The sequence below is a fragment of the Pimephales promelas genome, chromosome 13 (assembly GCF_988280905.1).
Source record: "Pimephales promelas chromosome 13, fPimPro1.hap1.1, whole genome shotgun sequence".
Classification (NCBI taxonomy): Eukaryota; Metazoa; Chordata; class Actinopteri; order Cypriniformes; family Leuciscidae; genus Pimephales; species Pimephales promelas.
In genome coordinates, this window is record NC_142781.1 from 5,587,003 (window position 1) to 5,612,151 (window position 25,149).

Here is a 25,149-nt window from a genome sequence, read left to right on the forward strand (position 1 = left end):
CTTAAGATTCTCTGTCTAATATTGACCAAAAAGACATCACCATCGGTGTCGCCAAACTGCTCCTTCTCCAAAATGTTCGTACGCATGGGTCAGAGTTTGCGTTTTTATAAATTACAACTTATGCGCCGGAAGTGGCGTACGCCTCTTTCAGGACCTGTTTTGTGTGTACATAATGGTTATAAATAAGGCCCCTGGGGTTGTGCACAAAAAAAAATCCATTTGTCCATATACCTAATCTACGGAGGCGTATTGCATTCACTTGAAGAAAAAAAATCAACTCTGTTTTTCTGAATTAATGAGTTAATTTTTCATGAGAAAAAAATTTTTTCTCTGTTTTTCTGAATTAATGAGTTAATTTTTCATGAGAAAAAAAATTTTTTGCTCTGTTTTTCTGAATTAACGAGTTAATTTTTCATGAGAAAAAAAGTTTTTCTCTGTTTTTCTGAATTAATGAGTTAATTTTTCATGAGAAAAATTTTTTTTGCTCTATTTTTCTGAATTAATTAGTTAATTTTTCGTGAGAAAAAAAGTTTTTGCTCTGTTTTTTCTGAATTAACTCGTTAATTCAGTAAAACAGAGCAAAAAAAAAAATCCATGAAAAATTTACTCGTTAATTCAGAAAAACAGAGCAAAAAAAAAAATCCATGAAAAATTAACTCATTAATTCAGAAAAACAGAGCAAAATATTTTTTTTCTCATGAAAAATTAACTCATTAATTCAGAAAAACAGAGCAAAAAAAAAATTCCATTAAAAATTAACTCGTTAATTCAGAAAAACAGAGCAAAAACTTTTTTTCTCATGAAAAATTAACTCATTAATTCAGAAAAACAGAGCAATTTTTTTTTCTCATGAAAAATTAACTCGTTAATTCAGAAAAACAGAGTAGATTTTTTTTCTTCAAGTGAATGCAATACGCCTCCGTACTAATCCACTATATATTCCAAGTCATGTTTTCATTTTTGAAGCTTGACAGACCTCTAGTCACTGTGTGCTGTTCTTGTTATGAAAAGAGGACCTTAACCATTCTACTAAATATCTCTTTTTAGAGGACTGTGCTGATGAAAACAGTGGCATCTGTCTGAAAAACACTGACAGCTTTTCTTCTGCACGGCAGACCACTAGTACGCATCTAGTTTGTTCATTTAAGCATGTGGGCTTTTTCCATGTTCTTGATGTTTCTCTGTTAACCACAGTAATACGGCAGAGATGCTTGAGTGGGCTGTAAGCTGCTCTGTGCTGAATGACCTTACTCATGTCTGCTGTCGTCTTCACTATCATCTGAGAGAGAACACCTCCAGGACTGCTTAAAGCCTCCATCTCTCCTGTCCTCACACTTATCCAGGGCTATCAAACACATGAGAACAGCGTATCAGAGCACAGCCATGCAGAGGATTATATCATGAGGTATCAATTTCCCTTGAGTGGAATAAGAAATAAGAATGAGATGTAAATATACATCAACTTTCAAGAACGGCAACGTGCATTTATTGAGATGCAATGAGCTGTAACTCGGCGATCAGCAGTAATAGTTAAAGGTGTATTTCACTTTAAAAAAAAAACTTTTGCTGATAATTTATAGGGCTGTCGCGGTAACCGCAATATTGTAGTACCGCGCTTCTGACATGTCAACCGCAGAGGATAGCACGTAACCGCAGCAACCGCGATATTCACGTTTTTTTTATAAGGCTATACCCTTCTTGTTTTGAACTTAAAGGGTTAGTTCACCCAAAAATGAAAATTAAGTCATTAATTACTCACCCCCATGCTGTACCAACCCCGTAAGACCTTCGTTCGTCTTCGGAACACAAATGAAGATATTTTTGATTAAATTTGAGAGCTGTATAACTACCACATTGGCTCCTAAGGGACTGCCTCTTGACGGCCCAGAAAGTCAATGAAGAAAATGTTTAAATATCCCAAGTGACTACCGTGGCTCAACTATATGTTTATCAAGCGACGCGAATACTTTTTGTGCGAAAAAACAAACAAAAATAACGAGTTTATTCGACTATTTTTTTTCTTCCTTGTAGGCCAGAACGAGACTTCCTTATAGATTTCCACGACGCATGCGCGAGATTTGCGATCTGAAGTAGTGAAGCTGGTGTGAGCAGATCGCAATTCTCGCGCATGCGTCGTGGAAATCTATAAGGAAGTCTCGTTCTGGCCTACAAGGAAGAAAAGAAATAGTCGAATAAACTCGTTATTTTTGTTTGTTTTTTCACACAAAAAGTATTCGCGTCGCTTGATAAACATATAGTTGAGCCACGGTAGTCACTTGGGATATTTAAACATTTTCTTCATTGACTTTCTGGGCCGTCAAGAGGCAGTCCCTTAGGAGCCAATGTGGTAGTTATACAGCTCTCAAATTTAATCAAAAATATCTTCATTTGTGTTCCGAAGACGAACGAAGGTCTTACGGGGTTGGTACAGCATGGGGGTGAGTAATTAATGACTTAATTTTCATTTTTGGGTGAACTAACCCTTTAATGCATGTGTATTGAATGTTAAACAAGTTCCTAATGATAACAAGACTGTTTATCATGGTGATGTGTAGCCTACAGGCTTCACACAGACAGTGAATGATCGGCAGAGCGCGTGCAATTACCTGCGTCTGTCTTTGAAGTCGTGAAAAGCTTGTCGTGTCAAAGGGAAGCGAAATATTTGTCGCATCATCATTTTAACGTTCTTTACATGCGTATTTTCCCATAAATGCGCGTCAACAGCAGCGCTGGTCAGCATCCCACAGCTCAAAATCAGTGAGTCACGCATTGAATCAATGCTATATGGGTCTCTAATAAGTGCCCATGCGACGCATTGCTGCTCAGCTGAGCCTTGAAAAATTGAAATTGCAGCCCTCAAAGTTAAAAATAATTAACATATTGTTTCATTACATCTCTTTTAATGAATCAGCTTTTTTAAACGTGTTCGTTGAATGAACGACTCGCTCAAAGTCCGTTGTCATAACAATATGCTCGCTGAGTGAAAGTCTTTCAATGCGCATATACTGTGTAGAGACGCTGTTTAGTTTCGGTTACATTGGTTACTGAAAATGTCCTCGTTTTTGTCCACATCGTAAACTTTATTTATATAGCAACAAATACATATAAATTAAATAAATAAATGGCGGTAATACCACATATCGCGCTTTTGAGCCACTCAACATTACCGCAAGGGAAATTTCATAACCGCGACAGCCCTAATAATTTACTCACCCCCATGTCATCCAAGATGTCCATGTCTTTCTTTCCTTAATCGAAAAGAAATTAAGGGTTTTGATGAAAACATTCCAGGATTTTCTCCATATAATGGACTTCAATGGGAACCAAACGGTTCAAGGTTCAAAAGACAGTTTCAGTGCAAACTGTTCAAAGGGCTTTAAACGATTCCAGACGATGAATAAGGGTCTTATCAAGTGAAACAATCGCTAAATTAATAAATAAATAACAAAGTTTAAGTTTTATAAGCTCAAATGCTCGCCTTGTTCTGTTCTGTGATGCGCGTTCGTGACTCTCCTGTTCAAACTCGTTTATCAAAATTAACAAATCTTTTTCCGAGTCAATTCATTCATTTCGTTCTTTGAATGAACCAAATGACTCGGAAAAAGATTTGTTCATTTTGATGAATGAGTTTTGAACAGAGTCAAATGGTACAGAGCAAGGCGAGCATTTGAGCTTATAAAACTTACAATTTGTTATTTGTTTTATGAGCGATCATTTCCCTTTATAAGACCCTTATTCATCGTCAGGAATCATTTAAAGCCCTTTGAACAGTTTGCAGTTTGCACTGAAATTGTCTTTTGGACCTTGAACCATTTGTTTCCCACTGAAGTCCATTTTATGGAGAAAAATCCTGGAATCTTTTCATCGAAAACCTTAATTTCTTTTTGACTGAAGAAAGAATGACATGGATATTTTGGATGACATGGGGGTGAGTAAATTATCAGCAATTTTTTGACTACTCCTTTAAACTACTACTAAAAGGCTTGTAATGAGACTCAATGATCTATCAAATTGGTCAAAAATATAAAGACATTTATAACAAGCTACACTGCCCGGCCAAAATAAAGTCGCTGTTGGGATTTAAATAGGCCAATGCTTAAGAGTCAATGATTGGATCATTATTGCTGTGATCATCATGTTTCTATCATGTTATATGTTTGGCATCAATTCTTCTAACCCTAATTAATGGAGTGGGTAGCTTTTCACCTTTTCAAATGGATACTTCAGGATTTAGCATTAAGCTTTGTATTAGTAGAAAACCTGTAGTATTTTCGAACTACCATGCTTTCCAGCCTCATATCCCCCTGAGATGAGAAATGTATGCAAATTTGTCTGGAAAATATCCTCTGATTACACAAAAATCGCCATTTTGCGTCATCGGATGATTTTTTGTCCAGAGGCTAAAGACTACAGTCAGTAGTAGGTGTCGCTCAACAGTAATCACGCCACCGGCCTCGCGCCGTTCTCCCGCGGCCCTCACTCGTCCCGCTCGCCACAGTAAACATAATGAATGGCGACTGTAGAGCGCAAAAGCCGAATCCTGGACATTTTGGGCGATCTCGAAACACATTTTCGGGCAGACTCATGACGGAGACTCACTAGTAGCCTAGACTTGTTGTTTCACTACAGCACTCTGTTACCGATAGGCGTGGCCTCCTAGAGCAGCGAAGCAAGTGCATTCTGGGAGTTGTTGTCTTTCATCGACATAAGCCAAAAATAAATTGTCTGGTTTATCTCAGTCTAGAAAGCTCCAAATTCAAAAATAATTTCACATTTCTCCAACACAAATTACCCATTTTCAATACACATTCATCTTTTCAGGGGTGAAGTATCCCTTTAAACGAACATGTGGGAAGACAAGATTTATCAAGCACACATCGTCAAAGAATGGTTGAAAGACTAAAATATAACGTATGTTTAACAGTATGTTGGAGCCGTGCGTAAGTCCCCTTGTAGTCAATCATTTTATCCCTGAAATCTCATCTTTTATCACCAACATGGCACATTTAAAAGTTTCTCTCTTGATAAAAATACTTCATGCCTTAACCCATTTACTCCTAAAACGTCAGCTAAAAACGCCTATGAAAACCTATGTTGTTCTAGGATAAATGTCCTTATCTCCTGAGGGTTTTCTGAAAAAATACTAAGAATTGTCAACGTCCACTAAAACCTTAATATCTAAGCCTCTGTAGCACTTAGAAACATGAAATAAAATACATTTTAAAGGTAAGAATCACAGCTTTTATTTAAACATGCTTCATTGGAACTCGCATAACAAAACATTTTTCTAAAAATTCTCAAAAAATAAATTTAATAAAAAATATAAATCAATTATATAAAATATCACAAATAATATTTTAAAACATGGCAACACTGAACAATTCATTTTATGAGAGACCAATCGACAAGACCCACCTCATGTATATTTGAACCAATGACTGTGCGTTTTATGCTGCATGTATCATGAAAAGTTTGACAAATACAAAATGCTGCGTCACGCAGCAGCCGGCGGGAGTTTCAGAGTTGCACAACGCAGTAACCGGCGCTAGATGTAATGTTGCGGCGCGCAGCTTCCGTCACAAATGGGTTAAAATAGCTTGAATGTAACTCGTCATTTAGTATATGCGGTTCTATGAATATGCATATGAGCCCCGCCTCCGCTCACTCGGCTCAGAGATCTACTCGTTCACCTGATTGGATACAAGGTAGTGTGTGACGTCAGAAACGCCAGCGATTTCAAACCATGTTTTTGAGACTGTCTTTGGTTCAGTTTTAAGAAGGAAATACTCTGCAATGCTGTCGACTTATGAATTTACACGTGGTTTGTCTTAAAGCATATTAAAAACACCACATAAACAACATTAAAAACTGGATTTTCACCACAGGGGGACTTTAAAGTGACAACAGCCTAATGTTTCTGCTACTGTCTGTAATCTGTATCCTTAAAGGGATACTCCACTTTTTTTTTTTTGAAATAGGCTCATGTTACTCCCCCAGAGTTAAACAGTTGAGTTTTACCATTTTCAAATCCATTCAGCCGATTTTCTGATATTTAGAAGAAAATCAGTAACCAGATCGTTTCTGGTCTCATTGACTTCCATAATAGGAAAAAAATATACTATGGAAGTCAATGAGACCAGAAACTGTCTGGTTACTGATATTCTTCTAAATATCATAACAAATCGGCTGAATACGTTCAAAAACGGTAAAAACCAACTGTTTAACTCTGGTGGAGTGGTAAAATGAGCCTATTTCAAAAAAAAAAAAGTGGAGTATCCCTTTAATGTTAATTAAACTACAAAAGACAACGAGAAAATTAGCGATTTTAGCCTTGACTGAATACGTGTAGTGTCATGTTTTATTTCATTACTTTAAATTAGAATTTCTGTACTTTTAAACAATTGTTAAACCTACCTAAACATAACAAGCACTGTTTATTTCATTTGTATGTTTGCCTATTGTATTTACTTATGCTATTGCTCATACTTTGATTATTTGTTCTTGTTTTATTACAGCGTGTTTACTTGAGGTTAATAACATTAGAATTGTGAACTTTTACTAGTATTTGAAATTTGGTGCCAAGGCCTTAAAATAAAAAGATCATTAAAGTTTCGATTCTTGACTTTTTATGTTTCTGCCGAGATGCTGTAATCATAACTAGTAATAGATGAACTAATATAGAAACTCTGGAGATCTAGAGGGAATGGGACCTATGTGTGAATGTGAATCGGGGAGTGGTACTGTTCTCCATTTCAGGGGCAGTTTATGAAAATTTACTTTTTTGTTGTTTTTTGCTTTAATTCTGTAAAACTCCTTTTTACATCCAGGAGCAATGCAATAGTGGCCTCCCTTTTGTCTTCAGATTTCTGAACCACACATCCGGTGGTCTACTGAGACCAATAGCAATGAGACTGACAGGCTGGGGTAATGGAATAGGAATATATAGCTATTTGTTTTTTTTTAGGTGGGTTACTGTATTAAAATAGTACTGTTTCTGAGAATAACTTTTCTAAATGTTAAACTTAAAATCCAAACTCAGCACATACCTTCAGATTATTACACAGACTACACTGTTGTGTCCGATTACCTGTCCTGCAGTGAACATGCATTAGCCTTATCTTTATTCTTTTTCAAACTCAAGTTGTAAAATGCAGGGACCTTTAGATCTCCAGACATTTTTCCTTTAAAGCATTTAAAGTCCAAGAGCAGTCAAAATAATGTCTGAAAATGTAATTATAGCACTTTATATATTTTCACGGCAATTTGATACTGCTGATGACAACAATATATTCTTTTATAATCCTTCGTCTCATAGAGGGTAATAACATTATAAATGAATATGCAAGTTATCAACTGTACACAATGTATCACTGTATGCGATTGAAGGGCCCTCGCTAAAACCTTGAGAAACATGGCTAAAATATCTACAGACAGCGATGATGAATGAAAATAGATAAAGTCTTGTTAATTTTCTATGCAAGCCAGAATGAGTACATTTAGTGTGTTTAATGTCTTTTTTTAATTCAATGATTTCAGAGGTTTGTTTATATCGTCTCAGTGCATCAGGCCTCAGTTTGTTTTAGCATTCATACACTGAAACAGACGTTTAAACAAGAGGACAGACCTTCAAACAACAGATGTGTAATACTGTGCACTTTAATTTAAGTATCTTTGTTGTTTAATGACTTCAGATGCGTGTATTTTTGTGTGCGAGTGGAGCTGCTAGGTTAGCACACGAGCTAACAGTAACACATACACACTCGGTGAAAACCGACGGATAATATTCACATTTCTATACGAACACAAGGCAAACAGCTCATTAAAACACAATAAAGTCAAATAAACACAAGTGCACATGTTTTTGGACTTACCTTCAATAAATATACTCTTTTTATGATTCATTTTGGTCCATCTCTTCTTCAAACGTGTTTATTCTCGCGCACTGTTACTCACGCGACTTCTGTCACTCCAACACTTAAACGCTTTAATATTTCACATATGATTTAATGTGCATCCCAATGTGACTCAAATTCAGTATGTACGTCAAATTATGTCGCTTTGTGCTTTTCAGTCCAGCTTCAATCCGAATGAGCAGAAATCCAGCTGAAACCAGGATCAGAGCGAAAAATATCCGTCTTACTGTGGCGATAAAAGCTCAATAAAATAATTACTCCAACAGCGTGGGAGATTAAAATGCATGTATGAAAATATTAGAATTTAAGACATTTTTGTGAAACTCTGAACGGTTTGTGCATTATTCTGCAGCATGAAGCACTATTGAGTCACTTCCGCCGAGACTTTTGTGCAATATCAGTTTACGTCGTATAACTCTTCATATTTTAAATAATCTATTTGCTATTGCATTGGTATTTTATTTTTTTATCTAAATATTTATCTAGAATATAAACATATCCTGGTGTGAATGGCCATAATTTTTTTTCAACTCATAATTAACATATGATAAAAGATTAAATCCTAATATTTGAAATGTTAGGACCATATAACATTTCGGCCTGGTTTCACAGACAGGGCTTAGATTAAGCCAGGATTAGGCCTTAGTTTAATGAGGACATTTAAGTAGCTTTTATAAACGTTTTATCACTGGTGTGCATCTCGAGACAAAACAATTGACATTTTCAAAGATGCACGTTTCTTTCAGTCAAACCACACAAACATCAGTCTTGTCTGGGAAACTGAGTGTTGTTGTTGTAGACTGTAAAAAAATAACACTATACATTTTAATGTCCATGCATAATTTTGGGGATAGCTATATATTAGGCCTTCTGTATGAATATAATAAAAAAAAATTGTTGTAACTATCAAACACATGAAGGTAATCAAGCAGAAGTTGTACACATCAGACCTCAAGTTTCAATGTCATATGATGTCACTAATCTCAAACATTACATTATATTAGCCTACATGAACTGTCAAAAAAATAGAAAACAACAAGACAATATTATAGATTGTAGATTGTATTGTATTATAATTGTAACCTATAAAGCGTGAACGGATGCATTTCTGCGTACCATTGGCAAATATTACAAGTCTCCAAACGCATGCCATTTAGACGACCAATTAGAATGCAACACTTATAACTATACTAGCACTTATAAAATTAATATTACATAAAAAAATATTGTAAGACATATTGTACAAATATTACACACTGCAAACTAATAAAAACATTAACCTTTTAAACAGTATCATTATTATTTCAAATTAAAAATTAGAAAGGTTCTTCAATGACAAGTTTACAGTTAGTAAAATCTACACTATACAGAATAAATTAATCTTTGTTAATTTTATTTCAACATTTACCAATACTTTATTAAAATCTTGTTAACATTATGCACTGTGAACTAACATGAACAAACAATGAACAGTTTTATTTTATAACAAAGATGAACTAATACACTATTGCTCATGGTTAGTTCATGTTAGTTAATACATTAACTTTTTTTTATAAAATGAATCCTTTTTTTATTGCCTGTGTTTCAAGGGGTTGTAATCACACATTGCAATGATCCACTTTTTGGGTTTTGCTATTACCTCTGAAGGCCAATATTCATATAATGAAGTCTCCGGGTCGGATTTCCTGCGAAATCCATCAGATGTGACGTGCAAGCGCGCTCTCGAGCCTCTCTATCCTTATTACAGTCTATGTGACCAACGGCACTTCAGCTGACGACATGGAGTCTGATAACCCCCCAAAACGTCCTGCCTCCAGCACAACACAGACTAAAACACAAACTCCACATAAATATAAAAAACAAAAAAAGTTTGATCTGCTCAAGCTCGTCAGGCAAAACGTGAATCTGATCGACTCCGGACGAAAACGCGGATCAACATGTAAACTCTAGTGAAATAGCCCAGATAGCAACATTGTTTCGGCCCAGATCCGGCCCACATCTGGCACTTGTGGGATGCGGATCTGGCCCACATGCAGCAATGAATGACGGCCCTTGGGTGGCCCACTCCTGTTTGCCAGATCTGGGCCACAAGCAGACTAGCAATGCCACATGTCAGCCAAGAGCAAAGAAATAAACCACAACTGGACTTTATCTGAGCCACAAAATCTGTGTATATTAAACATGGAGTCATCTCAACCTTAATAAGCCTGTTAACAAACAGAATCACTGAAGGAAAGACGAGAATAGAAAAAGAGACGAGCAGAACAAGAACTACAGACACTGTAGTTCTTGTTCTGGACTGGCTCTAGACATGATGATAACAACTTCTTCAGAATCACTAGAAATTATTTTTTACTTCAGTAACCACAAAAATAACATCTGTCAGATCAAACAGATCCTCTCAGATACAGATGAAGCAATCCACAACATGAACAGTAGGGGGCAGCAAAGAACAACTCAAATCATATTTCTATACTGATGTCAATTCTTAATTTCAGACGTTATAGAAAACATTAGAACATCACACCTGCAGCTGAACTAAAAAACAATTAAACGGCCCATATCATCCTGTGCTCAACACGAAATTAAAATAAATACTAAATATCTCAGAATCTGCACTATTTCTGAGCAACGAATCAAACCTGTGGCAATGACCATGTTAACTTTCTAATCTTTGAACAAAAGATTTCCTTGCGTCTAGATTATCAATGGTAACATGGTCATCGGTTTCTATCTATCTCAACTCAAGTGGATGTTTTAATAATACATCAATTAATTTGACCAAATACATAATATTTGCGAAATATTTTTCATTCACTTTTTAGTCAAACTGATCTTATTTGAACATCCGAATTGATGAAAGGAAATCTGACCTTTAAATGAAGCCATCTATGTCTTAATAACATGGTCAGTGTTACAAAATTTACATTTTTCAAAAACTGAAAATGTCCTGTTTATTTAGAAGTTAAAATGTAAAATAAAATCGGACTCTTTTCTGCCATACATGCTATTGTGAAAATAGATCTAGGTATCTTGTACATGTAATTTTTAAAATATTATATCCAGGATGGTGTTTGTCTGTTTTGTGTGTGCTTGTTTAGATATGTGTGTATAGCACAGCAGTGGGGTGAGAGTGTGTACGTCCTGTCCACAATAGTGCCCCTCTCATAGACAATGAGGCCCGGCAGAGAGCGGCCTGCGCTCCATTATACCCATAATCCCCATGGTATTGTGCTCCGCCGAGAGAGAGAGCGAGAGAGACAGAAAGAGAGAAAGAGGGAGGAGGGACAACCGTGAGCTCATCCTAAACAACTCTCATCCAGGGTCAGATTCACAGAGAGACACAAAGAGAGAGAGAGAGAGAGAAGGGAGAGAATGGTGGAAAAGAAACAATCACAGAGACACGTTTGAAATGAAAGAGATGGACAGGAAATAAAGGTTTCAAAAAAAGAGGTCAAATAAAACTAGAAAATATGAGTGGTGTCTGTCGGTCAAAAACTCGCCACCCTGATGTGTGTGTTCTGATTGCTTTGTTACTGTTGCGAAGTTAAAAAAAAGTTTTACACCTCTTACTTGACAAGAATAGCTTGGGTTTTTTATTAATTTTTTTATAATTTATCTAAATTATTTTTAGATGCTCCTTTGTTAATTTATGTATTTTTGTGAATATAGCTTCTCTTTTATCTCATAGCATATAAATATGTTGACAGTTAATCTGATTACTGTCACTTTAAGAAGGTTAAGAGCATCAGACATATATAACACTGAAGACACAATAGCACAATCCAGACACTTCTTTTGAGGGCTGGCAAGCTCTCATGTTTTTAAATATATTTATAATTACACATTTGTAATGAAGTTGCAGTTTAGTATATTCAATAGTTAATATAGCCAATATAAATTATGTTAACTTCAAAAAACAAACTACAGGTAAAATTATAGTCAAGTACTTTACATGTAAGTAAGTTTGTTAGTACATCAAAATAAGTGCACTTCTTTAAAGCAAGAAAAAAGACGATTAAAAGACAATTTAAACGTTCTTCAAAATAAAACATTTCATTTGACGTTATTAAAAAGTGCACTTTAGTGTGTTAAAAAGTGTATGTCATGAAAGTCTACTTTTTTGAAAGTGTTGTGTTTAATTACAATTGGCCTTTTATTTAATTAATATTATTGTCACAGTAATGTTCTGTTACTTTGTATTTCATGGTTTCCCTGTCTCTGTCAGCCTGATTTTAACTTCATTTGTTGGTATGGTTTTGGATTATTTACACATCTGTTCCTTTCATTATTGGTCATTCTTAGAGCATTTAAGCCCTCTGTTTTCCGAGTTCTGCATCGTCTAAATCCAAGGAAGATGTAGAACATGAACTATTGTATTGTAGGAAATATAGGGATGAGAGGATAAGGCTAACCCAAAAGATAAGTCAGGCAGGAAGGAAGTGGAACCTTGAAGATTTTTTAGGCACAACAGGAGATGTGGTAAAGGATACACAGAAAGCAATTGTACAATATCTAAAATATTTTTGTTTTCTTTTTATATAAAGTAGTCCCAACGAATAATAGTTCATGCAACATACTTCGATACAGTAGGTGGCGGTATGCACCTTCAAAAGTCATGGTTGCAATCTGCCATAAAACAAAAAGAAGAAGAAGTTCTGCATCGTCATTGTTATTGTTAAGCGTGTCGCGTTTGCTTAAGATTTTTCTCAGTGTTCATTAAAGTTTCTTTGTATTGTTCATTCTGCATTACGCATAGTTCTTGGAGTCAACTACACAGCTGTTATGGGACAGAATGCAGATCCACCGAAACGAGAAAAAGAGAAAGACAAATATGGATAAATATACCTGCAGTTCGCCTCCTGCTGTTCCCTTGAAGACCACAGGTGGGAATTTCTAGATCTGGTGTGTCTCATCCATTATCCCGCTCTCTCGCTCTGGACATTCTTTAACACCAGCCCCAATCAGCGGTCGATGGACACTCCTGCCATGGACGGTCCTCAAGAGAGCTTCACTGCTTATGTGGAGTGAGTGCTGGTTAAGTGTGGATCTCCACTGACAATCTGCCTCACAGAGGAGGAAATGTCCAGTCCCGATTCCACCATGGACTCAGCCAACCTTCAGCCATGCCCGCAGCGGACCAGAAGCCAGAACCCACCGCAGACTCAGAGCCTGAATCCGCCACAAAGTCTGAGCCAGAGCAAATGCTGAGGTTAATTACTTCCTGGAGCCCGAGCCCATCGCAGATTCAGACCAGGCACATTAGCTGGCACCAGTGTCCATCACTGAGGGCATATTAGTAAAGTTCGGCTGCATGGATTAGAGCCCCACCCATACTCCCATCGCTGAAGTGCACTCACTGAGCTTGATCACCCAATTAATAATTATTTGATCGTTTGGATGATGTCATGTTTCAAGGACTCCAGTCCTTGAGTAGTCTTCATTGCCACTGGTTCAGCCCAGTCTCAAATCATGTTCATCATCTCTGGTTCAGTCTAGTCCTAAGTCGCCTTTGTTCAACCCAGTCCCAAGTTGTCTTTGTTGCCACTGGTTCAGCCCAGTCCCAATTCATGTTCATCATCTCTGTTTCAGCCTAGTCCTAAGTCACCTTTGTCTCCACTGGTTCAGCCTAGTCCCAAGTTGTCTTCGTGGCCACTGGTTCAGCCCAGTCCCAATTCATGTTCACCATCTCTGGTTCAGCCTAGTCCTAAGTCGCCTTTGTTCAGCCCAGTCCCAAGTTGTCTTCATTGCCACTGGTTCAGCCCAGTCCCAATTCATGTTCATCATCTCTGGTTCAGCCTAGTCCTAAGTCACCTTTGTCTCCACTGGTTCAGCCTAGTCCCAAGTTGTCTTCGTGGCCACTGATTCAGCCCAGTCCCAATTCATGTTCACCATCTCTGGTTCAGCCTAGTCCTAAGTCGCCTTTGTTCAGCCCAGTCCCAAGTTGTCTTCATTGCCACTGGTTCAGCCCAGTCCCAATTCATGTTCATCATCTCTGTTTCAGCCTAGTCCTAAGTCACCTTTGTCTCCACTGGTTCAGCCTAGTCCCAAGTTGTCTTCGTGGCCACTGGTTCAGCCCAGTCTCAAATCATGTTCATCATCTCTGGTTCAGTCTAGTCCTAAGTCGCCTTTGTTCAGCCCAGTCCCAAGTTGTCTTCATTGCCACTGGTTCAGCCCAGTCTCAATTCATGTTCATGATCTCTGGTTCAGCCTAGTCCTAAGTCACCTTCGTCGCCACTGGTTCAGCCCAGTCCCAATTCATGTTCATCATCTCTGGTTCAGCCTAGTCCTAAGTCGCCTTTGTTCAGCCCAGTCCCAAGTTGTCTTCATTGCCACTGGTTCAGCCCAGTGTCAATTCATGTTCATGATCTCTGGTTCAGCCTAGTCCTAAGTCACCTTCGTCGCCACTGGTTCAGCCTAGTCCCAAGTTGTCTTCGTGGCCACTGGTTCCGCCCAGTCCCAATTCATGTTCACCATCTCTGGTTCAGCCTAGTCCTAAGTCACCTTCGTCGCCACTGGTTCAGCCCAGTCCCAATTCATGTTCATCATCTCTGGTTCAGCCTAGTCCTAAGTCGCCTTTGTTCAGCCCAGTCCCAAGTTGTCTTCATTGCCACTGGTTCAGCCCAGTCTCAATTCATGTTCATGATCTCTGGTTCAGCCTAGTCCTAAGTCACCTTTGTCTCCACTGGTTCAGCCTAGTCCCAAGTTGTCTTCGTGGCCACTGGTTCAGCCCAGTCCCAATTCATGTTTATCATCTCTGGTTCAGCCTAGTCCTAAGTCGCCTTTGTTCAGCCCAGTCCCAAGTTGTCTTCATTGCCACTGGTTCAGCCCAGTCCCAATTCATGTTCATCATCTCTGGTTCAGCCTAGTCCTAAGTCGCCTTTGTTCAGCCCAGTCTCAAGTTGTCTTTGTTGCCACTGGTTCAGCCCAGTCCCAATTCATGTTCATCATCTCTGGTTCAGCCTAGTCCTAAGTCACCTTTGTCTCCACTGGTTCAGCCTAGTCCCAAGTTGTCTTCGTGGCCACTGGTTCAGCCCAGTCCCAATTCATGTTCATCATCTCTGGTTCAGCCTAGTCCTAAGTCACCTTTGTTCAGCCCAGTCCCAAGTTGTCTTCATTGCCACTGGTTCAGCCCAGTCCCAATTCATGTTCATCATCTCTGGTTCAGCCTAGTCCTAAGTCGCCTTTGTTCAGCCCAGTCTCAAGTTGTCTTTGTTGCCACTGGTTCAGCCCAGTCCCAATTCATGTTCATCATCTCTGGTTCAGCCTAGTCCTAAGTCACCTTTGTCTCCACTGGTTCAGCCTAGTCCCAAGTTGTCTTCGTGGCCACTGGTTCAGTCCAGTCCCAATTCATGTTCATCATCTCTGGTTCAGCCTAGTCCTAAGTCGCCTTTGTTCAGCCCAGTCCCAAGTTGTCTTCATTGCCACTGGTTCAGCCCAGTCTCAATTCATGTTCATCATCTCTGGTTCAGCCTAGTCCTAAGTCGCCTTTGTTCAACCCAGTCCCAAGTTGTCTTTGTTGCCACTGGTTCAGCCCAGTCCCAATTCATGTTCACCATCTCTGGTTCAGCCTAGTCCTAAGTCACCTTTGTCTCCACTGGTTCAGCCTAGTCCCAAGTTGTCTTTGTTGCCACTGGTTCAGCCCAGTCTCAATTCATGTTCATCATCTCTGGTTCAGCCTAGTCCTAAGTCGCCTTTGTTCAGCCCAGTCCCAAGTTGTCTTTGTTGCCACTGGTTCAGCCCAGTCCCAATTCATGTTCACCATCTCTGGTTCAGCCTAGTCCTAAGTCACCTTTGTCTCCACTGGTTCAGCCTAGTCCCAAGTTGTCTTCGTGGCCACTGGTTCAGCCCAGTCCCAATTCATGTTCATCATCTCTGGTTCAGCCTAGTCCTAAGTCGCCTTTGTTCAGCCCAGTCCCAAGTTGTCTTCATTGCCACTGGTTCAGCCCAGTCCCAATTCATGTTCATCATCTCTGGTTCAGCCTAGTCCTAAATTGCCTTTGTTCAGCCCAGTCTCAAGTTGTCTTTGTTGGCACTGGTTCAGCCCAGTCCCAATTCATGTTCACCATCTCTGGTTCAGCCTAGTCCTAAGTCACCTTTGTCTCCACTGGTTCAGCCTAGTCCCAAGTTGTCTTTGTTGCCACTGGTTCAGCCCAGTCTCAATTCATGTTCATCATCTCTGGTTCAGCCTAGTCCTAAGTCGCCTTTGTTCAGCCCAGTCCCAAGTTGTCTTTGTTGCCACTGGTTCAGCCCAGTCCCAATTCATGTTCATCATCTCTGGTTCAGCTTAGTCCTAAGTCACCTTTGTCTCCACTGGTTCAGCCTAGTCCCAAGTTGTCTTCTTCACCACTGGTTCAGCCCAGTCCCAATTCATGTTCATCATCTCTGGTTCAGCCTAGTCCCAAGTTGTCTTTGTTGCCACTAGTTCAGCCCAGAACCAAGTCGGCTTCATCACCACTGGTTCTGCCCAGTTTCAAGACATCTTCATCACTGCTGGTTCAGCTTAGTCCCAAGCTGTCTTGTTACTGCTGGTTCAGCTCAGCCTGCCTCTTCCTCCTCTTATGCTAACACCATCCAGTGCCTCTGCATCGCCTCCGCTGTCTCCCTTCAGCCCCTTGGCTCCTCTCTCAGTTGCTCTGCCCTGCTGCTCAGATCTCCTTGGGCTTCCTGGTTGTCAACTCCTCATTGGTCTGAGGATCCCTCAGCTCCACCTTGAGCTTTGGAGCCCCAGACTCCACGTTGGCCTTCTGCTCCACACTCCCTAGGCTCCACCATGGTATGTCTTCCCTCAGGCTCTGCTAGGCTTCCTCATCCCCTTGACTCCACCTTGGTCTATCATCACTCGAACTTTCGGATCTCCAGCTTCACCTCGACTCTCCTTTCCTCTGGTTCTGCCACTGTCCTCAGTCACACCGACTCCACCCCGGTCTGCCAATCCCGCTTTTTCCACCTCAGTCACAGATGCCTGCGGCTCCGCCTTGGCCCTCCAGGCCTTTCATCTCCTGGGTTCCACTTGGGTCTCCTGCTTTCACACCGTGACCTTTGGCGGTCAGGCTCCTGATTCAATCCTGGCTCGTCCTTCCATCGTTTCCACTGCAAGTAAGTGCTTTTTTTTGCAAGGGATATTTTTTTATATTTCTAGTGATTTCTAAAGTTTGTTACATATTATTTTGTTTCTTTCCTGAAAATAGAATGTGAATGCATAAAGGCTGAATGCATTATATTACATCTGAATAGATGATTTTTAGTCAGGAGAAACTAGAATGCAAATAATAAAGATTTTGGCCTGCAAGAAAGCAGTATCTTATCTATATAGAGCGACAAACAGTTCATGTCTCAAGCGCAAGACAAATTAATTATCACTGGGGAAAAGATAGCATGCACAGAAATAATTTAAAAAGCAATAAACTTCTGCTCCCTGTCTTAATTTTTGAACAAGGCCTTACTGGACTAAAGTTTTGACCTTTAGATATTAATGCTAACAATTTCTACAGGTGCCCCAACTTGATTGGTGATTATTTACAAACCCTACCTACTACATCTGAAATTGCATTCTGTCAAACAACATTTTATAAACTTAGTTTGTGAAAGTAAAAAAAAAAAAATCTTTATAGCATTAATGAGTGCAGTATGACTACAATTTGGATTTACTACATCCGCTAGGTTGGTTTATGGCCTGATGGGATTCAAGAATGTCCATCAGCGACGCACTTAATAATCTGGACAGAAGAGGTAAATCACCCTGGTGTTTATCACACACTGTTCACGGTTTACACACACTTTTTCACATTGTAGTATAATGGAAGTATGCTGTTTTTGACACAGGACATGTCTATATAAAAGCAGAATACTCTGTTACTGTCATGTCTTGTGTTCTCCTTGTCTCGAGTGAACTTTTGTTATTTCCTGTTCTGTGCCATGTTTTTTAGTCATTTGTAGTTTTTCTTGTTTATTAGTCTCCCCAGGTTTTTCTAATTAGCCCCGCCCCTTGTACTCCCCTTGTTAGCTTGTTTGTCTGTGTACATAGACATATAAACTAGACGTCTCCTTGGCTATGGCAGTTCATTGGAACGAATGCGTCAATAGAGTCAGACATGTATTTATCATTGATTCCAGAATTTCTTTTTTTATTATTTAAAAAAAAAAAAAACATTCTTCCTAGTTCAGATTTCATCCATGAACATCATACGCTACACAAAACTCCACCACCATCAATGAATTTGAAGTAAAGGTAGAGATAGCAGCGTTAGCTACTTCCTATGACAAGACCCCTGTTCCAAGATGGCGGCGGCTTTGACTCATCCTTAGAACCTATAGTCTATATGTCTATGGTCTGTGTACTTATGCTGCGTTCTAGGCAGGTTTTTGAGCATATAAATCATGACTTCAGACCACGACTCACGACTTTGTAGCATTCCAGGTCAGTCACGCCAAACTACCTGAGCGCAAGGAATTGTGGTAGCTAGATGTAAACAAACCAGCATGGCGGACCTTATGCACATTTGTAATAGTTTCTGTCGCCAAAAGTGCGTACTCCTTGTTTATTTGAGGTAAACGGAGGAGGAAAAAACGGCGCATAAGGCAAGATAAGCTGGTATACCTTTTATTTTGCTTCATTTGTATATTTGGAAATCTATTTGGTATTAATTTATCCTTGCACTCAATGGACTGAAAACTAGTTAACGTTATATTGCCAGTGTATTCACACCGTGTACCTCCTTGCAGAAACACTGCATCCGTGGGGGCTGCCATTGATGTTTTGTATGGTTTCGTGGGCTAAGTGGCGTCAGAGCTCGTAACTGGGAGTACATCGTACGAGTTCACAGGTGGGAAGTCACAGGTTTGACTGCCATTCCAGTGCACTTTCACGGGTATAAGGTTGGAAAAACACGGGTTACAGGTTGCCTGGAATGCGACATTAAACCTCTGTGGTTCAGTTGTTGTTTGTCGGTCGCTGTTGCTTGTAGCTGTTTCCCATTCCATGTCCCTGTCCTGAGTTCTGCGTTATGTTGTTTTCCCTGGATTACCAGTTTGTTTTATTAAAGTAGTGCTTGCATGTGGATTCTCTCTCCGCTTTGTTCCAACCTCATCGTTAGATTTACTATACTCTCTAATGCATTATTTGGACAGTACAGTATGAAATATAACATAGCTAAATGGCAAAAAAAAAAAATAATTAAATATGGATTTTAGTCCAAATATGCTATCCAATCAAAACAATTACTTTGAAGTCTAAAAGGAGAAGCAGCCACAACAGGCTTGAAAAAATGGTCATGTGGTACTAGAAGTTCTGTTTTTTTGGTTCAAACCACTTCACAAACATAAGTAAATAAAAAGTACGACACACATCACATCAATGAGTCAGTTTTACAGTCCACAATGCTTTGCGCAATCATTAATGGTAAAAGTATGTTTATTTCATAAGAAACCACTACAAACGGAGCATAATGAATATAATCTTTTTATATATTTTTTTTTACCCTGCTACAAAATTTTAATGATATTGATACACACTATCAATTGAAAACAATGATCACATTACAAACAATAAATAAATACTGTGAATAAATAAGTGAAATACTGTAAGCCAAGTCAATTTGTAGACCTATGGCGGGCCAAGTAAACCTCCTAGAAAAATCTGCGTCTGTCAACACTGCTCTAGATAGGCGTCTACTATCACCCACAGTGACCAGCTCTGTGAATTGCTAAATTAATTTGATGTTACATTAAAATTACACCTTTAACTTGATCATAAAATGTAACTTCCAAAGACACAGTCACTCAAAGTTAGGTGATCATCACTTGACTTGCGGTGGTGTTTATATTTGGTTGCTGATTGCATTGTTTTACAGTGTGTTGCAATGGATACTACGAACCCCTCAGTGCAAATATCACACAGATGGCTTATACACATAATGATATAGTCTGTATGCATTACTCTCTTGCTCAAAATGCCAGCAGTTTTGCATAGATTCATATCTCTAACAGTCATTTTGGTGAATGCCAATGAAACTCTCGTAAGAACTAAACTCATCGTGACAAATAGCTCAACACAAAGGGATAGCAAGTCTTTTGTGCTACCATGGGTGATCACATTCGCATTCATAGGTATTAGTAGAAAATGTGCAGTCATACATGTTTGTAGTTTAGACACTAAATCTGTACAATATCAATATTAACAGAATCTAGAACGTAGTGAGAACAACTTTAGAGTCTTATCCTTAGAGAATTCATTATGTAAAATGCTTTATGTGTTGAATACTGTCAGTCCGTTCTTTGGTTCTGCACATATTCAGTGTCCATCCAAACATGCATATGCTACAACCCCCTTTTTTTTTTTCAAACACCTATGAGTGCTTATGAAATCAGGTTGGTGTTATACAAGCTCACAATGGGCAAAAACACAATCCCGTCAGCAGCAGAAGCAGCAGCAGCATTCCAGTCCAGGGCTCAGGTCCACCTCACAATCAACCCGCTTTGGTTAAATAGCTTATTTCAAGTTGAGTTGTAGTTACAGCTCTGTTGAATTACTTTCACCCATCGCTTTCATCAGCTCTCTTTTCATTCTCTTCTGTTCAATGTTCATTTTGTCACAAAAAGTAATCCGGAGGAGTAGGAGAAGGCGAGGTGTTGGGATGGGAAGGCTGAGTCTCGTTGGAACTGACGAGCTTCTCGTAACGCGCTTTGTACGAGTCTCGCTCTCTCAACACGCGAGACAGCTCACACTGCAGCTGCTCCAGCTAGAGGAATCAAAAGAATAGATCGGAAATAATTTTGAATAAGATCGGGATACACTTTACAGTTTTGGTAATACTTTTATTTGTTAACATTATTTAATTAATGAGTTAAAGGAGTAGTTCACTTTTCAAAAAACTTTTGCTGATAATTTACTCACCCCCATGTCATCCAAGATGTCCATGTCATTCTTTCTTCAGTCGAAAAAAAAATTAAGGTTTTTGATGAAAACATTCCAGGATTTTTCTCCATATAATGGACTTCAATGGGAACCAAACTGTTCAAGGTCCAAAAGACAGTTTCAGTGCAAACTGTTCAAAAAGCTTTAAACGATTTCAGATGATGAATAAGGGTCTTATAAAGCGAAACGATCGCTCATTTAAAAAATAAATAACAAAGTTTAAGTTTTTATCAAAACGAACGAATCTTTTCCAGAGTCAACTCGTTCATTTCGTTCGTTGAATGAACCAAATGACACCAAAAAAGATTAGTTCATTTTGATAAACAAGTTCGAACAGGAGAGTCACGAACGCGCATCACAGAACAGAGCAAGGCGACCATTTGAGCTTATAAAACTTCAACTTTTTTATTTATTTATGAAATGAGCGATCGTTTCGCTTGATAAGACCCTTATTCATCGTCTGGAATCGTTTAAAGCCCTTTGAACAATTTTCAGTTTGCACTGAAACTGTCTTTTGGACCTTGAACCGTTTGGTTCCCACTGAAGTCCATTATATGGAGAAAAATCCTGGAATGTTTTCATCAAAAACCTTAATTTCTTTTCGACTGAAGAAAGAATAACATGGACATCTTGGATGACATGGGGGTGAGGAAATTATCAGCAAATGTTTTTTCAAAAGTGAACTAATCCTTTAACATGAACTTTAAAACAAACTTCTAAAGAATTTATTCATCTTAGTTAATGTGTACTTCATCATTTACTAATACATTATTAAAATAAAAAGTTCTATTTGTTAGTACTATTTCATGGAATTTTATGAACTATCAATGAACAGTTGTGTTTTATTAATAACATTAACAAAGATTAAGAAATATGTATTGTGATAATGTTAGGTAGGGCCTAATGCATTAACTAACCTCAACTAAAGGGATCTTATTGTACTTTGTAATGTCTCAAAACCAAGTGAGCTGCCTTGCTCATTACAATGAATTCTGGGATTGACTTCGTCGCAAAGGATATATGCAGTGTTGGATTAAAAGGTTTTTCCCTATTGCCAGAAATATGTTCTAAGAACATTATGCAAACATCCATTTGATAATTTTGTCATCCTGATGCTTTTGAATGTTATCTGAACAAGTTCTTCTGAAACAAGTAGGCCTAATCCTGTCAAGGTAGGCAGCTGTGAACTACTGTGTCATGATCAGTGTTGGGTGTAACTAATTACTAAGTAATTAGTTACTGTAATTTAATTACTTTTCCCTTGAAAATGTAAAGTAAGGGATTACTCTTCATTTATCTGTAATTTAATTACAGTTACTTCTGATGTAATTGAGGTTAATACTGTGTATAGATCAATCCGATCTCACAGCGATTCGTATGCATTTTATGAGGTGTCTAAATATTACGACCGCACTCGTACAAATTCGTATGAACTATTGTAAAATATGTAGGCTATGAAAAAAGTGTGAAATGTCATGAGATCAGACATAAAACAATAGTGGGTTTAACATCAAAATGTATTTTCTGATGTTAAAAAGTATGTTTTTATAATGTAACCTTCTCCACCTTGGTCAGTTTAGAGATAATTCATGCAATTTTATAGTATTTATTTGAAAAAATTAAAACAGATTCATGTCTATCCTTGTATTATTCAGCTGGATGAGATTGATATGGGATTTTGAAAGTAATTAGTAATTAAAAGTAATTAAATACTTTTTAGAGAGAGTAATTAGTACAGTAATCTAATTACACTGTTGAAGAGGTAATTAGTAACTAGTAATTAATTACTTTTTTAGAGTAACTTACCCAACAGTGGTCATGATTGACTTTTGTTGTGCAGTATGTGTCTCAGTTTTGTCATATTTCAGTGTTTGAAGTGTGTGTTGTGTACCTGCTGTGTGAGAATATGTTTCTCGGACTCGAGCGCGTGCCGGTGCTGGAGTCGTTTGTAACGGCAGGACTGGGCGTAACCTCGATTCTTCAGCGTTCGTCTCTTCTGTTTCAAACGGACCACCTCGTCTTTGCTCACTCCACGCAAATGTCTGTTCAGCTCTCGTACAGACAGGCTTACCAACTGCTCATCAGAAAAACGCTCATCCACCCCACACTGAAAGAGAAAGAGACAAAAAAAAAAAGATGATTCACAGAGATTTGTCACAGAATGGACACAACGTGCGATCGTGATAATTAAAGCTTCATCAACACTCACATGGAGGAGAAATGAATATAACTCAGCACTTGAAGTGTACAGTCTGATGAAAACATCACAGTCATATATAGAAGTATTATTTATAGTTTGGTTTTTGTGTCACTACTAGAACTAGGTTCAAACCAGTCGATATGAACATCGGGAAACGTCATGACAATACAAAAACCAATAATCGCAAGAAAACCTGCGATAGTCTGAGCTTGGCTAAGGATAAGACGGAAGAAAGTTCATATTCCGTTACTATATGCTTGCTTTAATCATTCATTTATTTATTTTAGGTGAAGTAGTTTTGGTTGCGATTGAAACAGTGGAGACAAATTCCTTTTAAAAAAGTAATTATGAATCTGTAAAATATTGAATGATCTAAGGAAGGTTCTGCAAAGTACATGACTTATGATTATTTATTCACGGCGTGTTGTGATAATTTCAACACACTCGCATGACAATTTGTAATTGTTTTATGTTTTGGCCAGTTGAATTGGTCGCATTAATTCGTACTAATCTCATTTGTAATCTCATTTGTACGTGTCCGTATGATCTTCTACACACCAGTTGGGGTGGACCTTCACGCTTGCTTTAAAAAAAAAAAAATTTCTTTCAATAAAATATTGCAAATGAATACAATTTTTTCTCATGACAACCATGTGGATAATATGATAATGGAAAAGCTTTGTTTAGTACATAGTTTAGCCTATAGATAATGTGAGCGTCTTTGTGCATGTGTGTGATTTTGGCATTACATTTCCATACAGCATAATCTGACTGAGTGTAAGTGACATTGATCAGGATTACATCACAATAATAGTAGATATTACCATAATCTGATAGCGCTGCTCCACATTTAGAGGCAGACATCCACCAGTCCTATCCATTAAACTGCTTTCAGCACACTTCGCCACAATATCATTAGCCATTCACGGTTCAAAATGTGAACACTGAAACAAGGCGTGTGCACCAACACTTTCTTATTGAATTTACATGGAAAAAAGACTTAGTTAGATTTAGTTATACTTCGGTCCCCTTTTAAAAGCAATCTATTTATTTCTACCCTTTTGTTTCATCGCTGTATCAACAATTACAATAACATAAAAGACGTCCTTAGTGCCGAATCAAATAGAACACTGATCACCATATTGGTGAGTTAAAACTAAAACATTTTAGGAAAATTGACATTGATTTAAGAAGTCAGCTTGTGTGATGTTCTCAGTTTCATTTGTATTGACAATTCAACATTCTATATTACTTTGGGAAATGAATAAAAGCGAGCAGAGAAAGATAACTGTAGAAGTTGAGGAAATGGGAGAAAAGTCTACTATGAATTGTCCCGCTTTAAAAACTCTTTTTTGTTATTGTTGTTGCTTGAAAATGGTATTCAAACCAATCAATTAATCTTAACTTGGATTTTCCAACAAGGCATAGTATGAGAATAGTACAGATTACTATATTTAGTTACGACACTAAGTAAAGTGTTAAGGAAAAAGTGTTAAAACAACTGTTGGATTTGACAGTGTAAAGTAAACTTTTACTACATTTCAAAGACAATAGAAGAAACTTACAGTAAGTCAGTCAGTCAGTCAGTCAAAAAAGCATAAAAAGTTCAGCTAACTATATTTAACACATTCAACTATAATATAGTACATTATTATGTATACTATTTAGTATATTATGTCCATAAAAGTATGTTAAAGTGTAGTTCTTTTCACAATCTACAAATTAGTATTACTGGTGGATGCTGACATCAGACTTTGCCTTCTTTTAACATTTATTAATTAAATCTCATCAAATGCAGGCATAGCTCTGTGATTGTCAGGGTTATGTTTAGTTTTGTTTAGTTTCACAGTGTTTGGTTTCGCTTTGCTTCAGTGCTTTGTTCTCGTTTTTCCTGTGTTCTGTGTTCCCTAGTTAGTTTCCTTAGTTGTTCTTAGTTCCACGGACCTGTTTCTTTTCAGCTGATTTCCCCTCAACGTGTATTTAAGCCCTGAGATCTTTATGTTTAGTGTTCAGTCTCGTTTACGTTTGGTTGTGGTTGCGTTTCCTGTTTATTCTATATATTTGTAATTAAATATTGTTCTAGTTGGATTATATCATTGTGCGGTTCATTGTAGCCACTC

At 38.1% G+C, this 25,149-nt stretch overlaps 2 protein-coding genes across 6 annotated transcripts in view; both read right to left on the reverse strand.

Moving 5' to 3' along the window:
- The window catches only part of senp6a (SUMO specific peptidase 6a), a 59,847-nt gene extending 51,558 nt beyond the window's left edge, over nucleotides 1-8,289 (reverse strand). For 3 of the 5 annotated variants that reach the window (XM_089118368.1, XM_039671537.2, XM_089118367.1), the window contains exons 1-2: nucleotides 7,872-8,289; nucleotides 1,252-1,345 (exon numbers count right to left, since the gene is read on the reverse strand). In XM_089118368.1, coding sequence (XP_088974494.1) covers nucleotides 1,252-1,345; nucleotides 7,872-7,902 — 125 coding nt within the window. In that variant the 5' untranslated portion in view covers nucleotides 7,903-8,289. The remainder of the gene's footprint in view (nucleotides 1-1,251; nucleotides 1,346-7,871) is intronic. The other 2 variants (XM_089118369.1, XM_089118370.1) reach the window with 2 other exon arrangements.
- An 11,070-nt stretch (nucleotides 8,290-19,359) lies between these two features.
- The window catches only part of nrl (neural retina leucine zipper), a 35,885-nt gene continuing 30,095 nt past the window's right edge, over nucleotides 19,360-25,149 (reverse strand). Inside the window, exons 6-7 of the mRNA XM_089118371.1 lie at nucleotides 22,721-22,936; nucleotides 19,360-20,653 (exon numbers count right to left, since the gene is read on the reverse strand). Of these exons, the coding sequence (XP_088974497.1) occupies nucleotides 20,504-20,653; nucleotides 22,721-22,936 (366 nt within the window). The 3' untranslated portion in view covers nucleotides 19,360-20,503. The remainder of the gene's footprint in view (nucleotides 20,654-22,720; nucleotides 22,937-25,149) is intronic.